The 20472-nt window shown below is 46.4% G+C and overlaps 2 protein-coding genes across 2 annotated transcripts in view; one reads left to right on the top strand and one right to left on the bottom strand.

Moving 5' to 3' along the window:
* Positions 1–20472, top strand: part of Pi4ka (phosphatidylinositol 4-kinase alpha) — a 148211-nt gene that overhangs the window by 126363 nt on the left and 1376 nt on the right. Inside the window, exons 35-53 of the mRNA XM_063226035.1 lie at positions 2137–2244; positions 2975–3102; positions 4173–4292; positions 4459–4538; positions 4653–4846; positions 6011–6101; positions 6468–6635; positions 7585–7638; positions 11964–12084; positions 14220–14349; positions 15772–15842; positions 16449–16521; positions 16599–16669; positions 17719–17828; positions 18225–18329; positions 18428–18553; positions 18907–19027; positions 19475–19634; positions 20008–20097. Coding sequence (XP_063082105.1) covers positions 2137–2244; positions 2975–3102; positions 4173–4292; positions 4459–4538; positions 4653–4846; positions 6011–6101; positions 6468–6635; positions 7585–7638; positions 11964–12084; positions 14220–14349; positions 15772–15842; positions 16449–16521; positions 16599–16669; positions 17719–17828; positions 18225–18329; positions 18428–18553; positions 18907–19027; positions 19475–19634; positions 20008–20097 — 2121 coding nt within the window. The remainder of the gene's footprint in view (positions 1–2136; positions 2245–2974; positions 3103–4172; positions 4293–4458; positions 4539–4652; positions 4847–6010; positions 6102–6467; positions 6636–7584; positions 7639–11963; positions 12085–14219; positions 14350–15771; positions 15843–16448; positions 16522–16598; positions 16670–17718; positions 17829–18224; positions 18330–18427; positions 18554–18906; positions 19028–19474; positions 19635–20007; positions 20098–20472) is intronic.
* Positions 12490–20472, bottom strand: part of Tmem191c (transmembrane protein 191C) — a 26983-nt gene continuing 19000 nt past the window's right edge. The window contains exon 11 of the mRNA XM_063226040.1: positions 12490–14912. Coding sequence (XP_063082110.1) covers positions 14862–14912 — 51 coding nt within the window. The 3' untranslated portion in view covers positions 12490–14861. The remainder of the gene's footprint in view (positions 14913–20472) is intronic.

Raw genomic sequence — 20472 nt, 5'->3', positions numbered from 1 at the left:
TCTCTAACTGTTCTACTTATATCTTGCTTTAGGTCATTAATAACTTCATTCCTGAACTCGTCTATGAGGCTCCAGAGATATCGCTTTATGTCTATTGGTGCCGTGTCTGATATTGCATGTTTCTCAGAATTGGGGGCCGAGGACCCTTTCTTGTTGCTCCCTCTTTCCATATTTTTTGTTCCTTTTACACAAGCTTATATAGGAGGCCCAGTTTCTTTCTTTGTCGGTTACAGTTTGTTTGAATTGCGCTGGCTAGGTGTCCCCATCTACTGCAGTGTAGTAGGGAGACACAGACCTGGGCAGCCTATGCTGGGCCCACCCCTCCAGGTCAACCTAGTGAAGGCTTCACTGCTAAGGTGCACCTCCAGGTGCTGGGACCTGGTTTGGGCTAGCTTACTGGGTCTTACTCAGCGGTGTCACCCAAGCCAGGCACTCCCCACCAGTCGCGCTTGAGAGGGGAATATGTGACTGAAGTCACTGCAGCGTCCAGTTCCGGCTAGTCTGCCTGGTCCCAGTATATCCTTTGTTGAAGCCACCTACTCTATGGAAGGGTCCCCGATCCGCTCACTCACCCGCAGGTCGATGCAGGGCTCCCAGCCAGTCCTGCTCTCAACTCCATTCACCACTTCCCACTCTCAGAGCTTTCGTGCCTCTCTCCTTGCCGTGCCGATTGGGACACAGTAGTGGCTGCAGGAAATTCAAATCATGGCTTCCAGTGGCACGGACTCCATCTTCCATGCAGAAACCTTATCTGTTCCTGTTTTTATCACCAGGATTGTGTTTTTAGTTGGTTTCTCTTAGTTTAGTTCGTTCCTGGGTTGGCAAAGTATATCTCCCCTTGCTTAGGACTTCTCGCCCGGCACCATTCCTGGATTTTAAGTGCGGTTTCTCAGAGAGCATCTGAAGCTGCTGCTATCTATCTGCCATGTTCTCCCGGAAGTCCGTGGATTTTTACTATATAAAGATTTCTGTGTCTTCCCACCAGCTGGACTCCTGATCTCCCCAATCCACCCTGAATTATAAGTTCCCTGCAGACAGGAAACTCCCCAACATCCCTCATATCACCTTGCCCAGGAGCTAGAGTAGCAGAAACCAGGTGCTTGGGAAATTATTTTCTTGTGCTATTTTTTTTTGTTTTGTTTTGTTTTTTGTGCTACTAGAGATCAAACTCAGGTCTTCACACTTATTAGGCAAGCAGTTTTACCACTAAGCTGCACCCCCGAGACTGTTTTGTTTTGTTTGAGACAGGGTCTCAGAGTTGCCCAGGTCCGCGTGGAATTTGTGATCCTCTTGCCTCAGCTTCCCAGAGTACAGGCATTATGGGCATGTTCCAGCCCACCTCCTTTTTAAAAAAAACTTGAATTAAATATTCCCCCTGTGTCACAACTTCAGGTAACTACCTCGGGAATTAAACAACAGCTAGTTTAGAAGGCTGAAGTTTGTAACCCAAACAAACTAGCATACAAGTTATTCATTTTTCTTTATAAAACTGAAGGTTTAAATAAAATCTTAGCAGGGTATGGTGGCATGTGCTTATAATCCCAACATTCTGGAAGGCAGAGACAGGAGGTTTGAGCCCAGCCTAGACCAATTTAATAACCCTGAATCAAGATAAAAAATAAAATTAAGCTGTATATGGTGGCACTGAAGGGGATCACCAATGAGTTTGAATCCTGTCTGGGCTACATAATGAGTTCAAAACAAGTTTGTCTCAAAATCATACATAGATCGATAAATTAGATAGATTAAAAAAAGAATGTTAAAAGGGGCCAGGGATGTTAACTCAGGGCAAAGGCCCTGGGTTGAATCTCCCATACCATTAAAAAAAGAAGAAGAAATAGAAATCTCTCTTTGACTAGGAAAAGCTATACTTCTGTGGTAAATTAGTCACCTAGTATGGGGAAGTCCAAGGGTTTGACCCCCAGTGTTATAAAAAAATAATCTTTCCTGAGACATTTTGGGTACAAGAAATCTATGAATGGTAATCTCCTGGCTGCTGCTTCTGTCTCCGCTCTGCCATTCAGAAACATGCTGTGATCTCAGGGGCTGTAAGGCTTACTTAGGTGCCTGGCATCCCTTGAGGCTCAGGCCTAGGCCAAGTTCCCCACTCTGACCAAGCCTGGGGCTCTTTCCTAGACTGCTGACCCTGGGGTTGTCCCTCCTGCATGCTGATGTCGTTCCAAATGCAACCATTCGCAATGTACTTCGTGAAAAGATCTACTCCACCGCCTTCGACTACTTCAGGTACTCACCAGTGTCACTGAGGTGTGTCTGGGGACAGCCCTACCCTAGGGCCTTTTGTCACAGGAGGAGGTCACTCATAGAACAGCAGTTTGCGCAGTTTGTGTTCACTAACCTTGTTGTTCAGTAGTCCTGGTGCTGCAGGATTTGAATATCCTTAGGCCTTTTCCTGTGTGTCTGTGTGTGTGTGTGTGTGTGTGTGTGTCCACAAGTGTGTGTACTTAAGACTCCCCAGGTGTATGCATATTTTCCTTTCAGCTAGTTTAAAAGATGAAATGCAGCTGTACTCTGTGGTGTGTCCCCATTGTCCCAGCACCTCAGGGGGTTGAGGTTGAAGGACTTCTGGAGCCCAGGAGTTTGAAATCAGTCTGGGCAATGGGGTGGGGTAATTTGGATGGGGAGGTAGGGGAACTGGGTGAGAAGGGTATGGGAGTAGACAGAGAAAGAGAGATAGAATATGCATGGAGCTCTGTTACTGTACATAGTTCAGTTGTCATGATCTGCCATAAGTTCACTACTCAGCCAGAAGCTATAGCTGTTGCAGGGGCTGGTAGGAGGCTTCTCTTAAAACCACTGCACTTTCCCATGGGCATCATTGAGGTCATTGTTGCTGATAACCAGTTCTGGGTCAACCTATTAACATTAAGGAATTACTTATGTCACCTCTCATTACATTATAAAACTGGCATTCCTTACTCCAGACACTTAATTCTTATCCTCTGATTATTTGTAGTTGTCCCCCAAAGTTCCCTACGCAAGGAGAAAAGAGGCTGCGTGAAGACATAAGCATAATGATTAAATTCTGGACGGCAATGTTCTCAGATAAGAAGTACCTGACAGCCAGCCAGCTTGTTCCCCCGGGTGAGCCTTGCCGCCAGCAGTGAAGCTGCTTGGGAGGGCAGGGGGCAGGACAGGGGTACACTGTGGACACCCCTGTTGGAGCTGGCAGCAGAGTGTTTAGGGCCCAGCTGTGTGCTGTCTTTGTCATCAGTGGCCTGCTGCCTACCTGGCTGCTGTTTATCCTCTAGTCCAAGATGAGGTCACCATCTATCAAGAAAATGATGGAACTGGGCATGGTGGCCAACTTTAGGAGGCTGAGGCAGGAGAATCACAAGTTCAAGCCCAACATGGGCAACTTAACAACTTAGTAAATTCCTGTCTCAAAGTTTAAAAAAGTCTAGGGAGGTATCTTGTGTGCAGGCCTTGGGTTCAATCCCCAGGACTAGGTGACCAGGGGAGTGAAAAAAAAATGATGGTACTGGGGCTGGGGATATAGCTCAGTGGCATAAGCACCTGCCTTGCAAGTGTGTGGTCGTGAGTTCAATCCCTGGTACCAATAAAAATGAAAAAGACAAAAAAAAAAAAAAAAAACCTTAAGGGGCTGGGGATTTAGCTCAGCGGCATAAGCGCCTGCCTTGTAAGCAGGCAGTCGTTAGTTCGATCCCCGGTACCGATAAAAAGGAAAAAGACAAAAAAAAAAAAGAATGATGGTATCGTGGTACCTTGGTTCACGACCTTAATTCTTTCCACAGTTTGGGTTGCAAAACAAATTGGTTGTGAACTGAATCAAATTTCTCTGTAAGGTCAACACTGAACCTAACCATTGAATTTGATTTTGGTTTTTGTCCAATTTGGTTTGCAAACAGAATTGCGGAAAGAATTAAGTTTGTGAACTGAGGTACCACTGTCTTTGTTTTATGTAGTTTGAAAGCCACCAGAAATAAATTTTAGAAATATTTCCTTCTAGAATGGTTAGAATAAAATGTGTCAGATGTTTGAAAAACTTGCTGTCTGGAAGAGTTTATTCTGCAGTCCTCTGTCCATTCTAATGCTGCCAATTGTACTTTACCTTCTGTAAAAATTCAAGCTTCTCTTCAGGATGCCATTTCTTGAGTTGCTCATCCCAGAATCAATGATGTATTTGCTTCCAGATAATCAGGATACCCGGAGCAACCTGGATATAACTGTGGGCTCTCGACAACAGGCCACACAAGGTTGGATCAACACGTACCCCTTGTCCAGTGGCATGTCAACAATTTCCAAGAAGTCAGGTTGGTGACAGGTTTGCTTCAATGTGTGTCACATCTGAGTCTCCATTGTAGTGACCTGATAAATGCTCAGATGGTGGGACCAAAAGCTTCTTTTAGCTTCTAAAAACACAGGGCAGTCAGGTAACCTCCAGAGATCACATTTGTATGCTTTGCGTTTTTTCCCTAGGGATGTCTAAGAAAACCAACCGGGGCTCCCAGCTCCACAAGTACTATATGAAGCGCCGGACATTGCTGCTGTCCCTGTTGGTAAGGCCCATGGCTGTAGCCACTACTTGCATTGTGTCAACACAGCACCTTGGGGCCAGGGTAGCATGTGGGCACCTGCAGAAGGTGCATTGGGAATTGTGTCTGGTCCACCAGGCTACTGAGATAGAGCGTCTCATCACTTGGTACAACCCGCTGTCAGCCCCAGAGCTGGAGCTAGACCAGGCTGGAGAGAATAGCGTAGCCAACTGGAGGTCCAAGTACATCAGCCTGAGTGAGAAGCAGTGGAAGGACAATGTCAACCTTGCCTGGAGCATCTCTCCTCACTTGGCCGTGCAGCTGCCAGCCAGGTGGGTCTCTGGGTCACCCTGTCTCCTTAGAGGTCCAGTACAGGGCCCCAGTGGCTGTGTCCTGTGTGCTAAGGAGCATAATGTGGCCTTCACATTATGACATGTGGGAAGGCGTCAGGCATGCAGACTTCTAAGATAGTTACTTAGTGCTACAGTTATAGTGAGTCTTTTGTTCTTGTCACAGTCCTGGTTGGGGTGCTAGAGCACCCAGACCCTGAGGAAATAATGTCAGAGTGAATTTAGGGCCGCTGTCAGTTCATGAATATTACTGCCTCAGAGAGACGGGCTATAGAAATAGGCTGGTAGAGAGTTTGTGTTTCTTCCCAGAAATCATCTTCCAGTACAGGCCACTCAAAGGAGACTTGTGCTACAGCTGGCAGCCAGTGTCCTATGAGCTGTGACATAGTCCCTGTAGATGGTCCCCCAACCCCTGTGGATGCATCTGAAGCAGATGTTTCTTCACTAGAAGCCCAAACTGACTTCTTTACTGCTTCTTCATACTGGCCCTAGTCTCGGCTTCAGCAAAACCATAGATTGGTGCTCTTGTATTGTTTCAAAAGCACAGTGCTTATGAAAAATGTTCCTTGCAGTAGCTTAGAGGCAGTAACATCTACAAACTCATGTCTGCCCTGTCACCATGTGATGTGTCTCGTGGCCTAGGACTGTGGACTAAGACACTAACCTAATCCATGTGTTGTGGCTTGTCTATAATTCCAGCACCCAAGAGGCTAAGGCAGGAGAATGATTGCAAGTTCGAGGTCAGCTTGAGCTACGCAGTGAGTTCAAGGCTAACCTGAACTACACAGCAAGACCTTGTCTCAAAAAAAAAGACACTGACGTGAGGGACCAGGATATAGGAGTATACTACTGAAAAGGAGTAAAAGACAGGGTTCAAAAGACAAGGACTCTACAAAGAAGCCCTGTAAATGCTGAGCATAGGTTAATTCCTGTTTAAGGAAGTTCTGGTGTTTCCTCATAGTTGACCTATTAATGCTACTCTTTGTCAAACACTTGTGTTCAGACTAATGTATTAGCAGCAGACAACCTTTAGATGTCACTGAGACAGCTCTGAATCCCTCTAGTTCTGCATTTCCCTCTCAGTTCTATGGCTGTGAGGGAATATCTGCTGCTAAGGCCATGCTGCTCATGCCCTGTGTGCTGTAGGTTCAAGAACACAGAAGCCATTGGGAATGAAGTGACTCGTCTTGTTCGGTTGGACCCTGGAGCTGTTAGTGATGTCCCTGAAGCTATTAAGGTAGTATAACCCCCTACCTGGCCTGGGTTCATACTGAATCTAGAACTGGACCTGGGACACATGGACACCAGAGCCAGGCAGGAATACAGCCTGGGTGACCTCAGGGTCAGGAGTATCTTAACTTCCTGCATTTTCCATTTCTAGTGTGTAGCATTTATTATGTTTATGGTAGGAAAATTCTAAGGTACTTCAACCTATTTGCAATCATACTATGATACAGTGCATCAGAAACATTTGCTGCATAGTTATTAATGGTTTGTGATCATTACTTTTAATGTCCATCCTTGTAATCTGTGCCATGGGTTGGAGATTCCCAGATGGCCCCAGGAACTGCCTAAGCCACTCATCTCCTCTCTTTCTCCCTAGTTCCTTGTGACCTGGCACACCATCGATGCCGATGCTCCAGAGCTCAGTCATGTGCTGTGCTGGGCACCCACAGACCCACCCACTGGCCTCTCCTACTTCTCCAGCATGTACCCTCCGCATCCTCTCACAGCACAATATGGGGTGAAAGTCCTGCGGTCCTTCCCCCCGGTGAGTCTTGGGTAGCACTGTCCAATGGAGAGAGAAGACATAACTTGATTGTCAAACTGGGAGGAACCTAACTCTGCCATCCTAGAACATGTCTTGGTTCCTCATTTTTGTTAAAGTAGTTATAGAAGATGGATTTAATTCTAATTCAAATGTGTTTTCTAGTCATATTTGTTTTTAGCTTTTATTACATGTTTGAGTTAAATAGAAAGTTTACTTAAGTTTGATTATAGGAATGAGCAGACTTCCCATTGACAGTGTTCCTATGCCTCTTACCTCAACAGCAAATTCATTTTTTTTCCTGATAGTGGATATTGAATATAAGTTTTTGCACTAAGCTATATACCCAATCCTTTAAAAAAAATTTTTTTTTTTTATTTTGAGGGTCTTGCGGTTTCTCAGTTTGGGCCCAAACTTGCAATGTTCGTGCCTCAGCATCCCAGAGTGCTGGAATTGCAGGCATGTCGCATCATACCTGGCTCCATAGTGAACACTGGGGGCCAATAGTAAAGAATGGGGGTAGGGTCTACAGAATGTTCTGAAGTCTCAGTCACTATAGCCCAGCACCTCTGCTCTAACTCACTCAGCTTATTTCCCTGAGATGGACTCCTCTCCTTGTAAGTGAGGGAGACTTGCTGCTTCTGCTTTTTACCATCTATCATGTTTCAAGCATTCATCACTTTTCTTGCCATCCTCTGGGCCTTTCCCAGTTCTCAGTCCTGCAAGGGTGCTCTGAGGTGGGTAGCGTCTATGGGATGAGAGGAACAGACAGATTCTAGTGCCTGTCACTGCATTGGGTGAGGCACTAGACCAGTGGTGGTGAACCTGTAGCACACAAGCTGTAAGGTGACTCTTACCATCGAAAGCTCTAAAAGGTTCGCATCACTGCTCTAGACTGATTGTGTTGGTTGTTGTAACCTTAAGGTTCCTAATCATTTCTTTTCCTGTGCAGGATGCCATCTTGTTCTACATCCCCCAGATTGTGCAGGCCCTCCGGTATGACAAGGTAAGATTGTGCCGACACAGGCCATCTTCTGCCTCCTGCAGCTGTGCACATTCCTACCCTGGAGACTCAACCTAGTCCCCAGCTGTCACAGGCTCTGTGGGACTTCCCTTTGGAGCAAGCTGTTTAGCCACAACCACAGTCCCTGTGTTCCTGTTGCCCCACCCTGGGGCTCAGTCAGGCTCTCAGTGGATGGGCTCTGGGGCTTTGACTGTCCCTTCCTCAGAGCAGGCATTCTGTTTCCAGGCCACATAAATCCACTGAACCAAATTTCCTGTCTCTAGTGGGCAGAAGTGACGATTAGACAAAGACAGATGTATTAGTCTACTCAGGCTTCTATAGCAGTATCACAGAGCAGGTGGTCATTAATTTTCATACAAGTAAGACCCAGGTGTTAGCAGGGCTGTTTTCTTCCTTGGCTTATAGGTGGTATCTTTTTCTGTCTTCACATGATGCCCATCTTTGGGTCTTTGTCTTATAAGTACACCAGTCATCCTGGATTGGGATTCACCCTAATGACCCCTCCCCACCTTTTTTTTCCTTCGAGGTGCTAGTAATTTAACCTAGGGCCTAAGGGATTGAGATACATTCCAGTCCCTTTTTAAAATTTTGAGACAAGTTCTTGGTAAGTTGCTAAATTGCCCAGTCTGGGCTTGAACTTGCCTTCCTCCTGCCCCAACTTCCCAGAGTTCTGGGATTACAAGTGGATACCACCATGCCTACCTTCATTTCATCTTAATAATCTCATTAAGGGCCTTGTGTCCAAACATAATCCCATTCAGAAGTATTTCAACATGTGAATTTGTGGGGCATACTGCAGCTCATAAAAAAGCACATGCACACAAAGTGTGTAGCACTGGGCATGGTAGAGAATCACCTGCCAGCGTGATCATAACCAGCCCATTACCACCCACCCATAGGGAGCTATCAGCCCTGGCTTCAGTGAGCACCAGACTCCCACATCCCGACTCAGCCTCCTCTACCCAGGCAGGCTGGCTCTCACTGCTTGAACTAGCCACAGTGGCCGTGAGCCCTGGGGCTGAAAGTCTTCTCCACAGACTGGCATGTGCTCCATCGAGGTTGCAGAGACCAAAGAGTTTCTAGAGCCCAGTCAGCCTCTTCTCTTTGAAAAGGTCCCATGGAACCACTCGCTGCCAGTTAGGTGGCTGCCAACACTCCAATCTAGTGATACACATGGAGCCACATTCACCTCGCTGGGGCCCTAACACTGGTGCCAACACCTGTGGGACTGCCAAGAGGCATCTTGTCTGCAGGAAGCTGCCTCCCTTCCCCTTCTGCCCCTCTCACCAACTATGTTCTCTCTTTTCTGCTTAGCACTTTGCTTCCATGCAAGCCTAGCAGAAGGACCTGATCCAAAGGAGGAATGGAACAGGCGCCAGTGCCCAGGGTCTCTGTATGAATGATTGTGAACACTAGAACATGGCCGCGTGTCCATGGGCACAGCATCGAGCACACGGGGGCTCAGCTGCTGCAGTTAGCACAGCCAGTGCAGTAGACTGCACTTTCTTCATTTTGTGTGTACTTCATGAGTTGCTTAAAAAAACAAAACCACCTTGCCACGTGTAACACACACCTTTAAATCCCAGTACTCTGGGAGGCAGAGGCAAAGGGATTAGAAATTCAAACCCAGCCATGGCAACTTAGCAACTTATCAAGATCCTGTCTCAAAATACAAAAAGGCTGGGAGTATATCTCACTGTGAAGGACCTGGGTTCAATTTTTCTGTTTATTTTCTAGTTTTCAAAACAATGAGTTAATTCTGTAGCATTACTCAAAGGTGACCAGTAGTTTTTCTTTTTTCCAAAAAAAAAACATGAATTTGCACTTCTTCATTTGTATCACTCTGGTTTTGTTTTGTGGTACTGGGGATCAAACCTGTGTGTTACTCAAGTGCTGTACCACTGAGCTACAATCCTGTCCTCTTCTGATAAGTACCTTTCCAACAGCAGGTAACCTCAGATTGTCTGCTCTGCTCTTTGATTTTTATTGTTTGAGAGCCTCCTTTTTTTCCAGAATAAGATATTCCAGGTTCTTACTGTTTTTGTGTCACATACCTCGAATCAACCAAGTTTATGAAGAAGTCTGGTTCATTTTAGTGGGAACTGTTACAGAGATGCCTTACTTTGAATGCTGAGACTGCTCACTGCCACTGAGTTGTCCTCCTTTCTAGGTCTTTCCATCTTAGAAGGAGATTACACTGATGCTCCCATTTCCAATGTAGGATAACAGGTGGTTTTTAAAAACAAAAAACAAAAACAAAACTGTATTTGATTCTGTGTTTGAGTATTTTAATACTGAAAATGTTGGGTGCTAACTATGTGAGTTTTTCTTCTTTTTTCTTTATCCTATGATAAAGTAATTAATATCCTATCATATATAGTACTTAATAACAATATCAGCACTGCACCAGTATGATTGCCAAAAACAAGTTTGGATAGGTTTGCTATTTTGTCCTTAACAAATAGTATTTCCCACTCTGGATGTATAGTTAGAGTTTGTGTTTTAAATTCTCATAAAGGATGAACTTTGTAGTTATACCAACTCAAGATTCAGCTGGTTTTATTGCTTTCTTCTTTTCCATTTTTAAAGAATATTTGTACAAATAATAAATACATATATATATATTTATTTACACTTTTTTCTAACAAGGAAAAATAGAGCTGGGCGTGGTGATCTGAGCCTATAGACCCAACTACGTCGGAGCAAGAGGGTCATTTAGGGGCTGGGGATGTGGCTCAGTGGTAGTGTGATTGCCTTGTATGCACAAGGTCCTGCATTTGATCCCCAGAACCACTATTTTTTTAAGGAAGAAAAAAAAAAAGGATCATTTAAGCCCAGAAGTTTGAGGCCAGCCTGAGTAACATGGCAAGCATAGCAAGACCCAGTCTTTTAAAAAAAAAAAAAAAGTAGCCAGAGAAAGGAGAACAGGATAGAGAAGTAGTATTTTGACTTTGAAATTCTGTCAGTGTTTATATTATTATAAAACAAATCTGTATCCAAATGCATTGATGGCTGAGTATTTCAGTTTACCTGTAGATCTATCTGCTGGCCTAGAATTGGGGGCAGCTATAAGAGTGAGTTACTTGAAATATTTCCTGTGTTAAGTCACTTACCCATCCACTCTGGAAACATACATCCAAAGACTATTGTATCAGATGGGTGGCCACAAGCTGCTGCAAGGAGTGAAAGGCTCTCTTCTGGGAGTCTTTCCTGAGAAGCCAGCCTCTTTTTTAAACATAGGGCATGATCATTAAAACTAGAGTTACCTGCCAGGTGTGGTAGCTTATGCCTGTAATTTCAGCTAGTAAGGAGGCTGAGGCAGGAGGATAGGAAGTTTGAGGCCAGTCTGGGAAATTTAGCAGGACCCTGCCCTGAAATAAAAACAAGTAAATTGAAAATGGCTGGGGATATAGTTCAGTACTGGGTTCCATCTGATTGTATTTCCCTGGAAAATATCCCAGGACAAAAGGCAAAATCATTCAAACCAGTTTTCAGTAATCATATTGGTAATAACAATATTGGCACTGCTATTTTGAAACCAGTAAATGCTATGTTTATTATTAGGATATTAATACTATTTATAGGATAAAACAGAAAAGTAATTTGTTATTACAGTTATCACCCAGTATTTTTCATACCTCAGAAAAATAGGAACAAAACAAGGCTTACCAGCTGAGTGGTAGGAAAGGACCGAAAACAAAAAAGAGAGGGCAAAACTCCTTCAGGAAGTAGCTGTGCATTAAATAGAGCCTTCTGGAACCTGTCCCTCACTTAGGAAATCGTTCTAAACAATTTGCTTCCCTGGTATGGATTTTAAAAAAGACAAAAACAAAAACAAAAACAATTTGCTTACAAATGAGCTTTGCTTTTTTTTTTTGAGACAGGTTCTCACTATGTAACCTAGGCCGGCCTCAAACTCACAGTGATTCTGTCTCAGCGTCCTGAGTGCTAGGATTACAGATGCGCACCACCACACCCAGCACAAGTGAGATTTTGATACCTACCTGCTGGTTTCTTGTATTTGCAAAGAACAGAAATTGGTTTGAGAGTCATTTTTAAATCCAGGAGAAGTAAGGAGAACAACACTGACTCAGGCCTGTTTTGGAGACTTCACCCCCTTGAGTCCCAGCCATCTAGGTTGGCCTACCCCTGTACAACACTTGCTACTGACCCTGGAGAGGTCACCCACACAGAGCGAGCCATACAGCCAAGCACTGGGAGTTAGCTCCTGCACTGGTATAAAGGGATCTGGCCTGGTAGAGAAGGGAGCCCAAGCACTGGCTGACAGGGACTTTGTTCTCCTGCAGATGGGCTATGTACGTGAATATATTCTGTGGGCAGCATCTAGATCCCAGCTTCTGGCACACCAGTTTATCTGGAACATGAAAACTAACATCTACCTAGATGAAGAGGGGCACCAGAAAGACCGTGAGTATCTTGTCTTCTTTCTCTTTGTCTTCTGTCTTCCCATCTTTGGCCGCTGCCCTGACCCTTCTCTGGTCTCTTGAGCCCTTGGTTATATTACCCACTCAGTAGACCATTCTGCTTCCCAGCCTTTGATGAGGCAGTTCTCGCCATTTAACAGCCTTTGTAAACACCACCCAGGCACCTGCAGCCCTCAAGAGTGTGAGTCCCCTGCTGGGCAGCTGCTTGTTCCATTATACTGTCAGAGTCATCCTGGGTCTGATACAGTCTATGACTCTGTGAGGACGGGTGGTTAGCCCTGCACAGTGCTTCTCAGGGTAACCTCTGGGCCCCTCATAGCCTTACAATTATTGAGACTCTCAAAGAGCCTTGGTTTATGTGGGCATTAGCTATCAGTGTTAACTAGGATTAGCAATTAAAAGAGGAATTTTTTTTATTTTAAAAGGGGGTAAAACTAAACATAACAAAACAGAACAAAGCAGATCAGAAGAAAACAATGTAAATGATACAGACATCAAAGCAAGACAACTGGAGATCTACAGTGGCTACTATAATATCTCTTGTTTTCTTCTAGTTTTCTGTATCTGCACACACAATGAATTCATACAAAACAATATAGTATAAAACTGATCTGAACAGAGTGATGAAGACATTATAGACCTTCAAAACCAGACAATAGGAAAATCAACAATGGCTAACATGGTGTCTCTAGTTCTCTTCAAAACAGCTGCCCATCTCTTCATGTATGTTGAAATAAAAGAGGAATTTTTGAAAGCTAAGTCTATTTATTACATGTTAACATAAAAACATGTCTCATGAAAATTAATTTTCCTTTTAAAAAACAGATACAGAATAGCATTGCTTTATGGTTTCACAAGTCTCAGTCTCAGCCCTCTACCCCCCTCCCAGCCCAGTCTGGCTTAATAGAAAACAGCTGAAATCGCTTTTTTTTTTTTTCCTGCTTCTGCTCTTAAACTGTTGTACTGTATGTTGTTTTTGTTGAAGGAAATTGTAGGAAATGCAAGGATGGAAATTCAGCTTCACACAAGCATGCAGTTGGAACAGGCAGGAGTATTTTAGTAGTCTTACAGATTATTGTGGATATTCTTGATGCAACACCAAACCCTACACATAGTAGTTTGTTAAAGGTTAATGGCAGAGAGGCATATGAAAAACCACCTGAGAGCTCTTTGTCTGTGTACCATTCAGATCCTTTGGTTTTCCTCACACCTGTACCCACACAAGCTTTTGTGAGTTGGTGATCAGGTGGTGGTGCTGGGGATGGAACACACAGCCTCAAACATGATAAAGAAATGTTTTATCAGTGAATGACACCTCCAGTCCTGGGCAGGCGTTTATAAACCCAACAGTGATCATTTATAAAAATATAGACAGTGAGCATCCCAATCTTTGAAATATTAACACATTTCATTATGCAGTACTGTCATATGCCCCATAACAATTGTCAGTGACAGTTCACATATACAACAGTGATCCTGTACAATAATAATTGAGCTTAAACTTCCTATCACCTAGTGATGTTATGACATCATAGCACAACACACTCCACAGACATTTGTGGTGATGCTAGTCTGAGTGAGGCTACTGATTGCCCATCCTAGACGAGAAGGGAGAGGGAGAAAATGATGTTCGATACAAAAAGGGGCAAGTTCCGCTTGAATTTCAGTGACAGGTGCTTCTCAGGACATGTGGGCTTCAAATCTAGCAGGAGCACTGTACATGCATCCTGTTTCATCATACAAATATTGAAACGACAAGCCCTTAGGGTAGAGTTTAATAAAATTAATTTGTACTGTTTCTCTAGGTACATGCCCAAGTGACACTGAATTATTTTTTTTCTTACTGCAAGTAAGCAGCAGTGAAGAATCTATGACCAGTGGGACACCTCTGCCTGCCTGGAGTTCCATGCAGGCCCCATCATCTTTCCCACTAGCATGGCAGTGTCAACAGGGAGGACAATGGTGTGTGGTAGCCTCCTAACCATCCACATATTACACTCCACACACCACAGCTGGGTGCTGGGAAGCCCCCAGCCTGAGTGCTGGCAGAAATATGTGGCTTCCCCTGAATACCCCTGTGGCAGCCACAGGGACCCAGTCTCTCTGTCTCCTCCTCAGCGGACATTGGCGACCTTCTGGAACAGTTAGTGGAAGAGATTACAGGCTCCCTGTCGGGTCCAGCTAAGGATTTCTATCAGCGAGAATTTGATTTCTTTAATAAGATCACCAATGTATCAGCAATTATCAAGTAAGTAAAAGCACTTCAGAAACCATTCCCAGGGATCTCACCTAACTATTCCTGCTCCTTGTTGAAATTTTACTTGTGCCTGCCCTTATTTCCCACCCCAACCAGGAGAGCAGGATGAAGCCTCTGCTGATTCTGGTGCACAACAAAGGTTGAGGAGCTGTGTTCTGGGTCATTCAAGCATGCACACCCATTGCCTTTAAGGAAACACATCTTTGTTTCATTCCATACCTCATCCCTCAGGCCACTCTGTCTTCCCTATAGTCTGGAAAAGCAAATGCCCATGGTCCTGATCGGCATTGGCCTGGACACTCGGTGCATATGGATCTGACACCATGCTTGGTTGTCAGTGGTATTGTCCATGTGTGGCATGGGGCCCTGGAATCATTTGGCCACATGCCCAGGGTGGCCCAGGCAGGGGAGAACTGAGCACAGCATTTCTCAGCCTTATTCCTCAGGTTGTCTCCAATGTGAAGGCTGCTCCCATCTTGGTAACCATGAGGCCCGATCATGTCTCAGTGTCCCCTTCCTGGGTTGGGTACTGAGCAGAACAGCAATGCTGGCACCTTTGTGTCACAAAGACAGAAGATTGGGGAAGTGTGTTAGGTTTACCTCACTGTAAGAAGATACTAGGGAAAATCAACTTAAGGAGAGGGGTGGGGGTAGAGCATGTTTAGGTTTAATTTCTAGCAACAAAAAGGGAAAAGTTTATTTTGGTTGATAGTATTAAAGGTTTCAATCCATGGTCAGTGGCCTTTTTACTCTTGGGCCTAAGATGAGGCAACACCTCATGGGGTAAGCACATAACAGAGGAAACTGCTCATCTTCTGTTAGCCTGAAATTAGAGTTGGTGTCAAAGGGGTGTTTTAATGTCCTCAAACATTCCATTAAGCCTCTCCTCTTACAGGTCTCTACCGTCTCCCAGTAGCACCAAACTGGGGATCAAGCCTTCAACACAAGCTTCAACCAGGCTTTGGGGGCCATTCTAGTTTCAAACAAAAGCAAGGAGATAACATTTCCTGGGCATTATCATGTGATAGACACATGACTGTAGTCACCCAGTGCCATCCTCATTCTAAGGCAGGATGTCTGAGGGCCCTGCCCAAAGTGATGCAGCAAGTAAATTACAGATACAGATTGAACCCAGAGTTGTCAGTCCCTGCTGCTGTCTGTGTGCCCAGTGCGTCAGACAGCAACTCACACACCACACATGGACAAGGGGCAGAGCCTGACAACAGCTCCATTTTGGCTCCCTAGTGAGGAGTCTGGGGCAGGCACCGCTGCACATGGTTTCCTGGCAGCTTGAGCCCGACAAGGCCAGGAGTAGCTGGTACTGGGAAGAGAAGAATGGGAAGGGAATCTTAGAATTGGAAAATTAGAAGGTAGTTCTACAGAAGAGCGAGCGAAGCATTTTTGTCTCCTCAGGCCCTACCCTAAAGGTGATGAGAGGAAAAAAGCTTGTCTTTCGGCCCTGTCTGAAGTGAAGGTACAGCCAGGTAAGCAGGCGGCCTTGGGAGGCCAGCAAACATGGGGGGAGCCACAGCTCTCTCTGGGTATGTGGGGCAGGCATAGAAACAAGAGCATGGCCAGCTTCCCGCCTCCCAGACAAACACTTTGGCCCTAGCGCTATCAGTGCCACAGGAATAGGCTTCCTCTAGTCCTCCTATTGGTGCTTTTACTGAGAAAGGGGAGCCCTAGTTATGAGGCAAGCTCAAAACTGGAATAGGAGGGGTGGTGGAGAGGTAGGGTGGGCAGAGGTAGGTGGGAAGCCTCTCAGGGACAGCAGAAAAGGCCTTGTGCCACTGAGGAACAGCAAGGCTGTGTCTATGAGGCTAAGATTCAGTACATCCTCTTAGAGAAGTATCTCCAGGGATTGGTGGCTTTGTCAGGTCCAGAAAAATCTTGAACCATCATAGAGCTACAGAGGATGGACCTATTCTATCACAGTAAAGTTACTTGTGTCACAGAGGAGCAGAGGCTCCTCTGGGAGCAGAGTGACTGCAGGGTGGACCCTGCATGTAAAGTCTGCACTGGGAACTGGTTGTGGCTTCTCCTTTGTCACATGTGGCACCATTGTTTGCCTTCCCTCTGTCCCTGCACAGGCTGCTACCTGCCCAGTAACCCTGAAGCCATTGTGCTAGACATTGACTACAAGTCAGGGACACCCATGCAGAGGTGAGTGCCAGTCCTGCTGCCCTGCTTGGGGGGTTTTATATGCTGTATCATGAGTCCTGTGTGTGTCTCTGTTTTAGTGCTGCAAAAGCCCCATATCTGGCCAAATTTAAAGTGAAACGATGTGGAGTCAGTGAACTTGAAAAAGAAGGTCAGTGAAAAGTTCTGCTTTAGTTTGAGATGTAAACTCTTTGCCAACACTGGTTTCTTTCAGCACAGTTTATTGCTAGTTCCTTGTAAAAGATGGTGTCTGTCCATCTGCCTGCAGTCTCACCGCTCCTTTGAGATGGTAGGGACCTTGTGTGCAGTGACAGACCTGCCTGTCCTGGAAGTTAGCTGGTGTGTCTAGGAGGCTCCTTGTGAGGGCAAGTGGTCCAGGCCTTTGGGGGCTTTCTAGTTTTCTGGGACTGCTGCACAAATGAGCATCAGGTGGGCAGCTTCAGTAACAAAACAGTATTCTGGGAGGCCAGAAATCCATCAAAAAGGTGTCAGCAGGGCTGCGGCTCTGAGGCAGGATCCTTTCTTGCCTCTTCCAGCTTACGATTACCAGCAGCCCTGCTGTTCCTTGGTTCACACTGTATCCCCAGCTTCTGCCTCTCTCTCCACATGTCCTTCTCCTGTGTGGGTCTGTGTCCCAGTTTCCTTCTTATAAGGATTTCTAATTCAACAAACCTCATCTTAACTTAATTACATCTGTTTCCAGAGTATTGGTGTATGCCTGTAATCCTAGCATTCTGGGACACTAATGAAGATAACATGTTAGAGCCTAGCTCAGGCAATTTAGTGAGACCCTGTGTCAATATAAAAAGAAAAATGTTTAAAAAGGATTTGGGAATATAGTTCAGTGCAAACATCCTGGATTTCGCCCCTAGTACTTGAATGGGATGGAGCTCAATAATCAATGTGAAGGTCTGGGATCAGTCCCCACTACTACAAAATTTAAAAGGGGGGGGGAGGGCAGGCTTTTTTTTTTTTTTAGTTCAACTTAAGCCAAAATGTTCTTAGGAAAAAGGCTCCTGACTCACCCATGTCACCCATGACATTTCTTAGGTCTTCCCAGGCCTCTTAGTCTTCAAACTACAGAAGTGACCCCCAAGCGTCCTGGGTTTTTTTCTAGGAATATGAACAGAGGTTGCTGTATACTCTCAGGGCTTCTTCCTGCCCTCTGGCTAACAAATGGCCTCTCTGCCCCATGCACAGGTCTGCGGTGCCGCACAGACTCGGAGGATGAGGGCTGCAGTCAGGAGGCTGACGGCCAGAAGATCTGTTGGCAGGCAGCTATCTTCAAAGTGGGGGACGACTGCCGGCAGGTGACAGAGCAGGCCTAGGGTCAGGCTCCAAGCACACCAAAGAGGGGAACCTCACATACAAAAACATGAATCTTTGCTTCCCCTTATTTGGTTCAGGTATTTATGGGGTAAACTGGGCTTCTGCCAAACCCAGAGGCCTCTCCTTCCAGTCACCCTCCAGTGTCAACTCGGAGGGAAGAGTCCTGAGGCAGGGAAGTCCCCTCCTCACATGCCCTCCAGGCTAAGCACAGCCCCAGGTGCACTGAGGCAAGGCCCTCCAGACTCCTGGCCTCGCCCATTTCCTTCTCTGGCCACTTAGCCTTTGCCCTATAGGTGAGCCTCGAGGGCCTGTGGCAGTTTGGTTGGCCAAGTTCAGAGGGGACAGTGGACCCCATCCTGTGCCTCTCTGGTTCCCAGGACATGCTGGCCCTGCAAATCATTGACCTCTTCAAGAACATCTTCCAGCTAGTTGGCCTGGATCTTTTTGTTTTTCCATATCGTGTGGTGGCTACTGCTCCTGGGGTAAGTTTCCTGAGTAGGAGCCCAGCAGAGACTGCCAGTTCCTCTCAATCTAGCAGTCTTCAAGACTTGCCCTTCCTCCCTTCTCCATCCCTCCCTAGTGTGGGGTAATTGAGTGCATCCCTGACTGCACCTCCCGGGACCAGCTTGGCCGCCAGACGGACTTCGGCATGTATGACTATTTCACCCGCCAGTATGGTGATGAGTCCACCTTGGCCTTCCAGCAGGTAAGGAACAGGCAGGGCCTCAGCCCCCAGCTTGTCTGTACTCTGGTCACATCCCTCTCACTATCTGTTGGTCAGCACCTGCTTCCTTCCCTTCTCCTCCTTTTCAGAGTCTTGTGTTTAGAGAATCACAGCAGGTCATCTTCCCTGGATATCACAGGGAAGAGCTGGACTCCCCAGGAGAAAGCAAATCCTGGTACAGGAGAAAAGGGTGCTGCTCCTGTACTCCACATACCACTAAGCTCTGCTTCCAGAGTGGGCACAGCTGGGTAGAGCACCTACAAGCTGGAGGGCAGAGCCACAGAGAGATCTCCCCCAGCCAGAGCTATTGGGAGCCCATGGTTCTCTATACACAGGCACGCTACAATTTTATCCGAAGCATGGCCGCCTACAGCCTCTTGCTGTTCCTGCTGCAGATCAAGGACAGACACAACGGCAACATCATGCTGGACAAGAAGGGCCACATCATCCACATCGGTCAGCCAGGCCACAGTACCACCTTCCTCTCCCTTCACTGTCCAGGTTCCCCCGAGTAGAATGGGCATGCTTGGGTCACCCAGGCGGGAGGGTCAGGTTGAGCATTCATGTCCAGCTCTAAGGTTCAGCCAGCCGGCTGTCCTGGGGCCAGGAAGCTGGGGGTGAGTGTGCCTGCAGAGCTCTGGGTCAGAAGCTAGAGCCAGTGGAGCTAGGGTTGTCCAGGCTCAGCACTGCCTCTCTGCTCCAGCTTGGTACCCGGCTCCACTTCCAGCTCTCCTTCCTCTACCTGCCGCTCCCACACTGTCCCCAAGAAAGCACGGCCTGTGGCCTGCTTGTGGGAATTCCTAGTGTCTTGAATCCTTTTCCATTCTTTGATTAGAGACTGCTCTTATCTCTGTCTGCCCTCCCATCTGCCCTAGTTACAGGGGAGCCCTTGGTGTCTTGCAGACTTTGGCTTCATGTTTGAAAGCTCACCAGGTGGCAACCTGGGCTGGGAACCTGACATCAAGCTGACAGACGAAATGGTGATGATCATGGGAGGCAAGATGGAGGCCACCCCATTCAAGTGGTTCATGGAAATGTGTGTCCGTGGCTATCTGGCTGTGCGGTGAGCATGGAGGCCTACAGGGCGGACAGCCCCTCAAAGGTGGCAAGGAAAAGGGAGTCAGAGTTGCCTCTCTGTGCTCACCTGTAGCAGCATTTTCCTGTCAACCTGCGCCTCTAGCTGCTATCTGCATTCTCCTCTCATTTTGGGCATCACATTCACCCTTCATAACCTGAGCCACCCCCAAAATCTGCATGCTGGAGACTTGTGTTCTGCTGGTTTCACAAGATATGTCACCTGACCAAGACCACACAGCAGTGGTAACAGTCAACAGCAGATTGCATGTGACACAGGCTGCCATGGAGGGAAAAATCCAGCAGGACTGTCATGGGTCACTGGGCTCGGGATTACCTTTCCCTTTGCCATCTCTCCACAGGCCTTACATGGACGCAGTGGTCTCTCTCGTCACTCTCATGTTGGATACGGGCCTGCCCTGCTTCCGTGGCCAGACAATCAAGCTTTTAAAGTAGGTTCCTCAGCAGATACAGAGGAAATTTGAAGGACAGCTATTGGCCAAGGCTTCACCCAAGATGAGAACCTTTGGAGTGTCACTACCTTGGCACTCCAGTGATAGTGTTCCTGGATGGGATGTACCAAGCCATCTTGGTGGGATGTCCTAGCTTTTTCTAGCTGTGCTGGGGATGTGTAGCTGTCCTTTAGTTCCTTGAGGATACCAAAACAGTCCTCAGCCCCAGGGCTGTGGTTGCTGACTTCTTTCCCACCCAGCCATAGGACACCTGGGCCCAGGAGATAACACTCCACACCATCAGCTTTTGGACTCTGGATGGTACATTTTCAGGACACAGCCTTCAGATATATATATTCCCACAAACACAGAATT

This window comes from Cavia porcellus, unplaced genomic scaffold (genome assembly GCF_034190915.1).
Source record: "Cavia porcellus strain 051 isolate PalLab524CR breed Dunkin Hartley unplaced genomic scaffold, mCavPor4.1 scaffold_16, whole genome shotgun sequence".
NCBI classification, from domain to species: Eukaryota; Metazoa; Chordata; class Mammalia; order Rodentia; family Caviidae; genus Cavia; species Cavia porcellus.
Note: the sequence above shows the minus strand (reverse complement) of the source record. Positions and strands in the feature narration are given on the sequence as shown.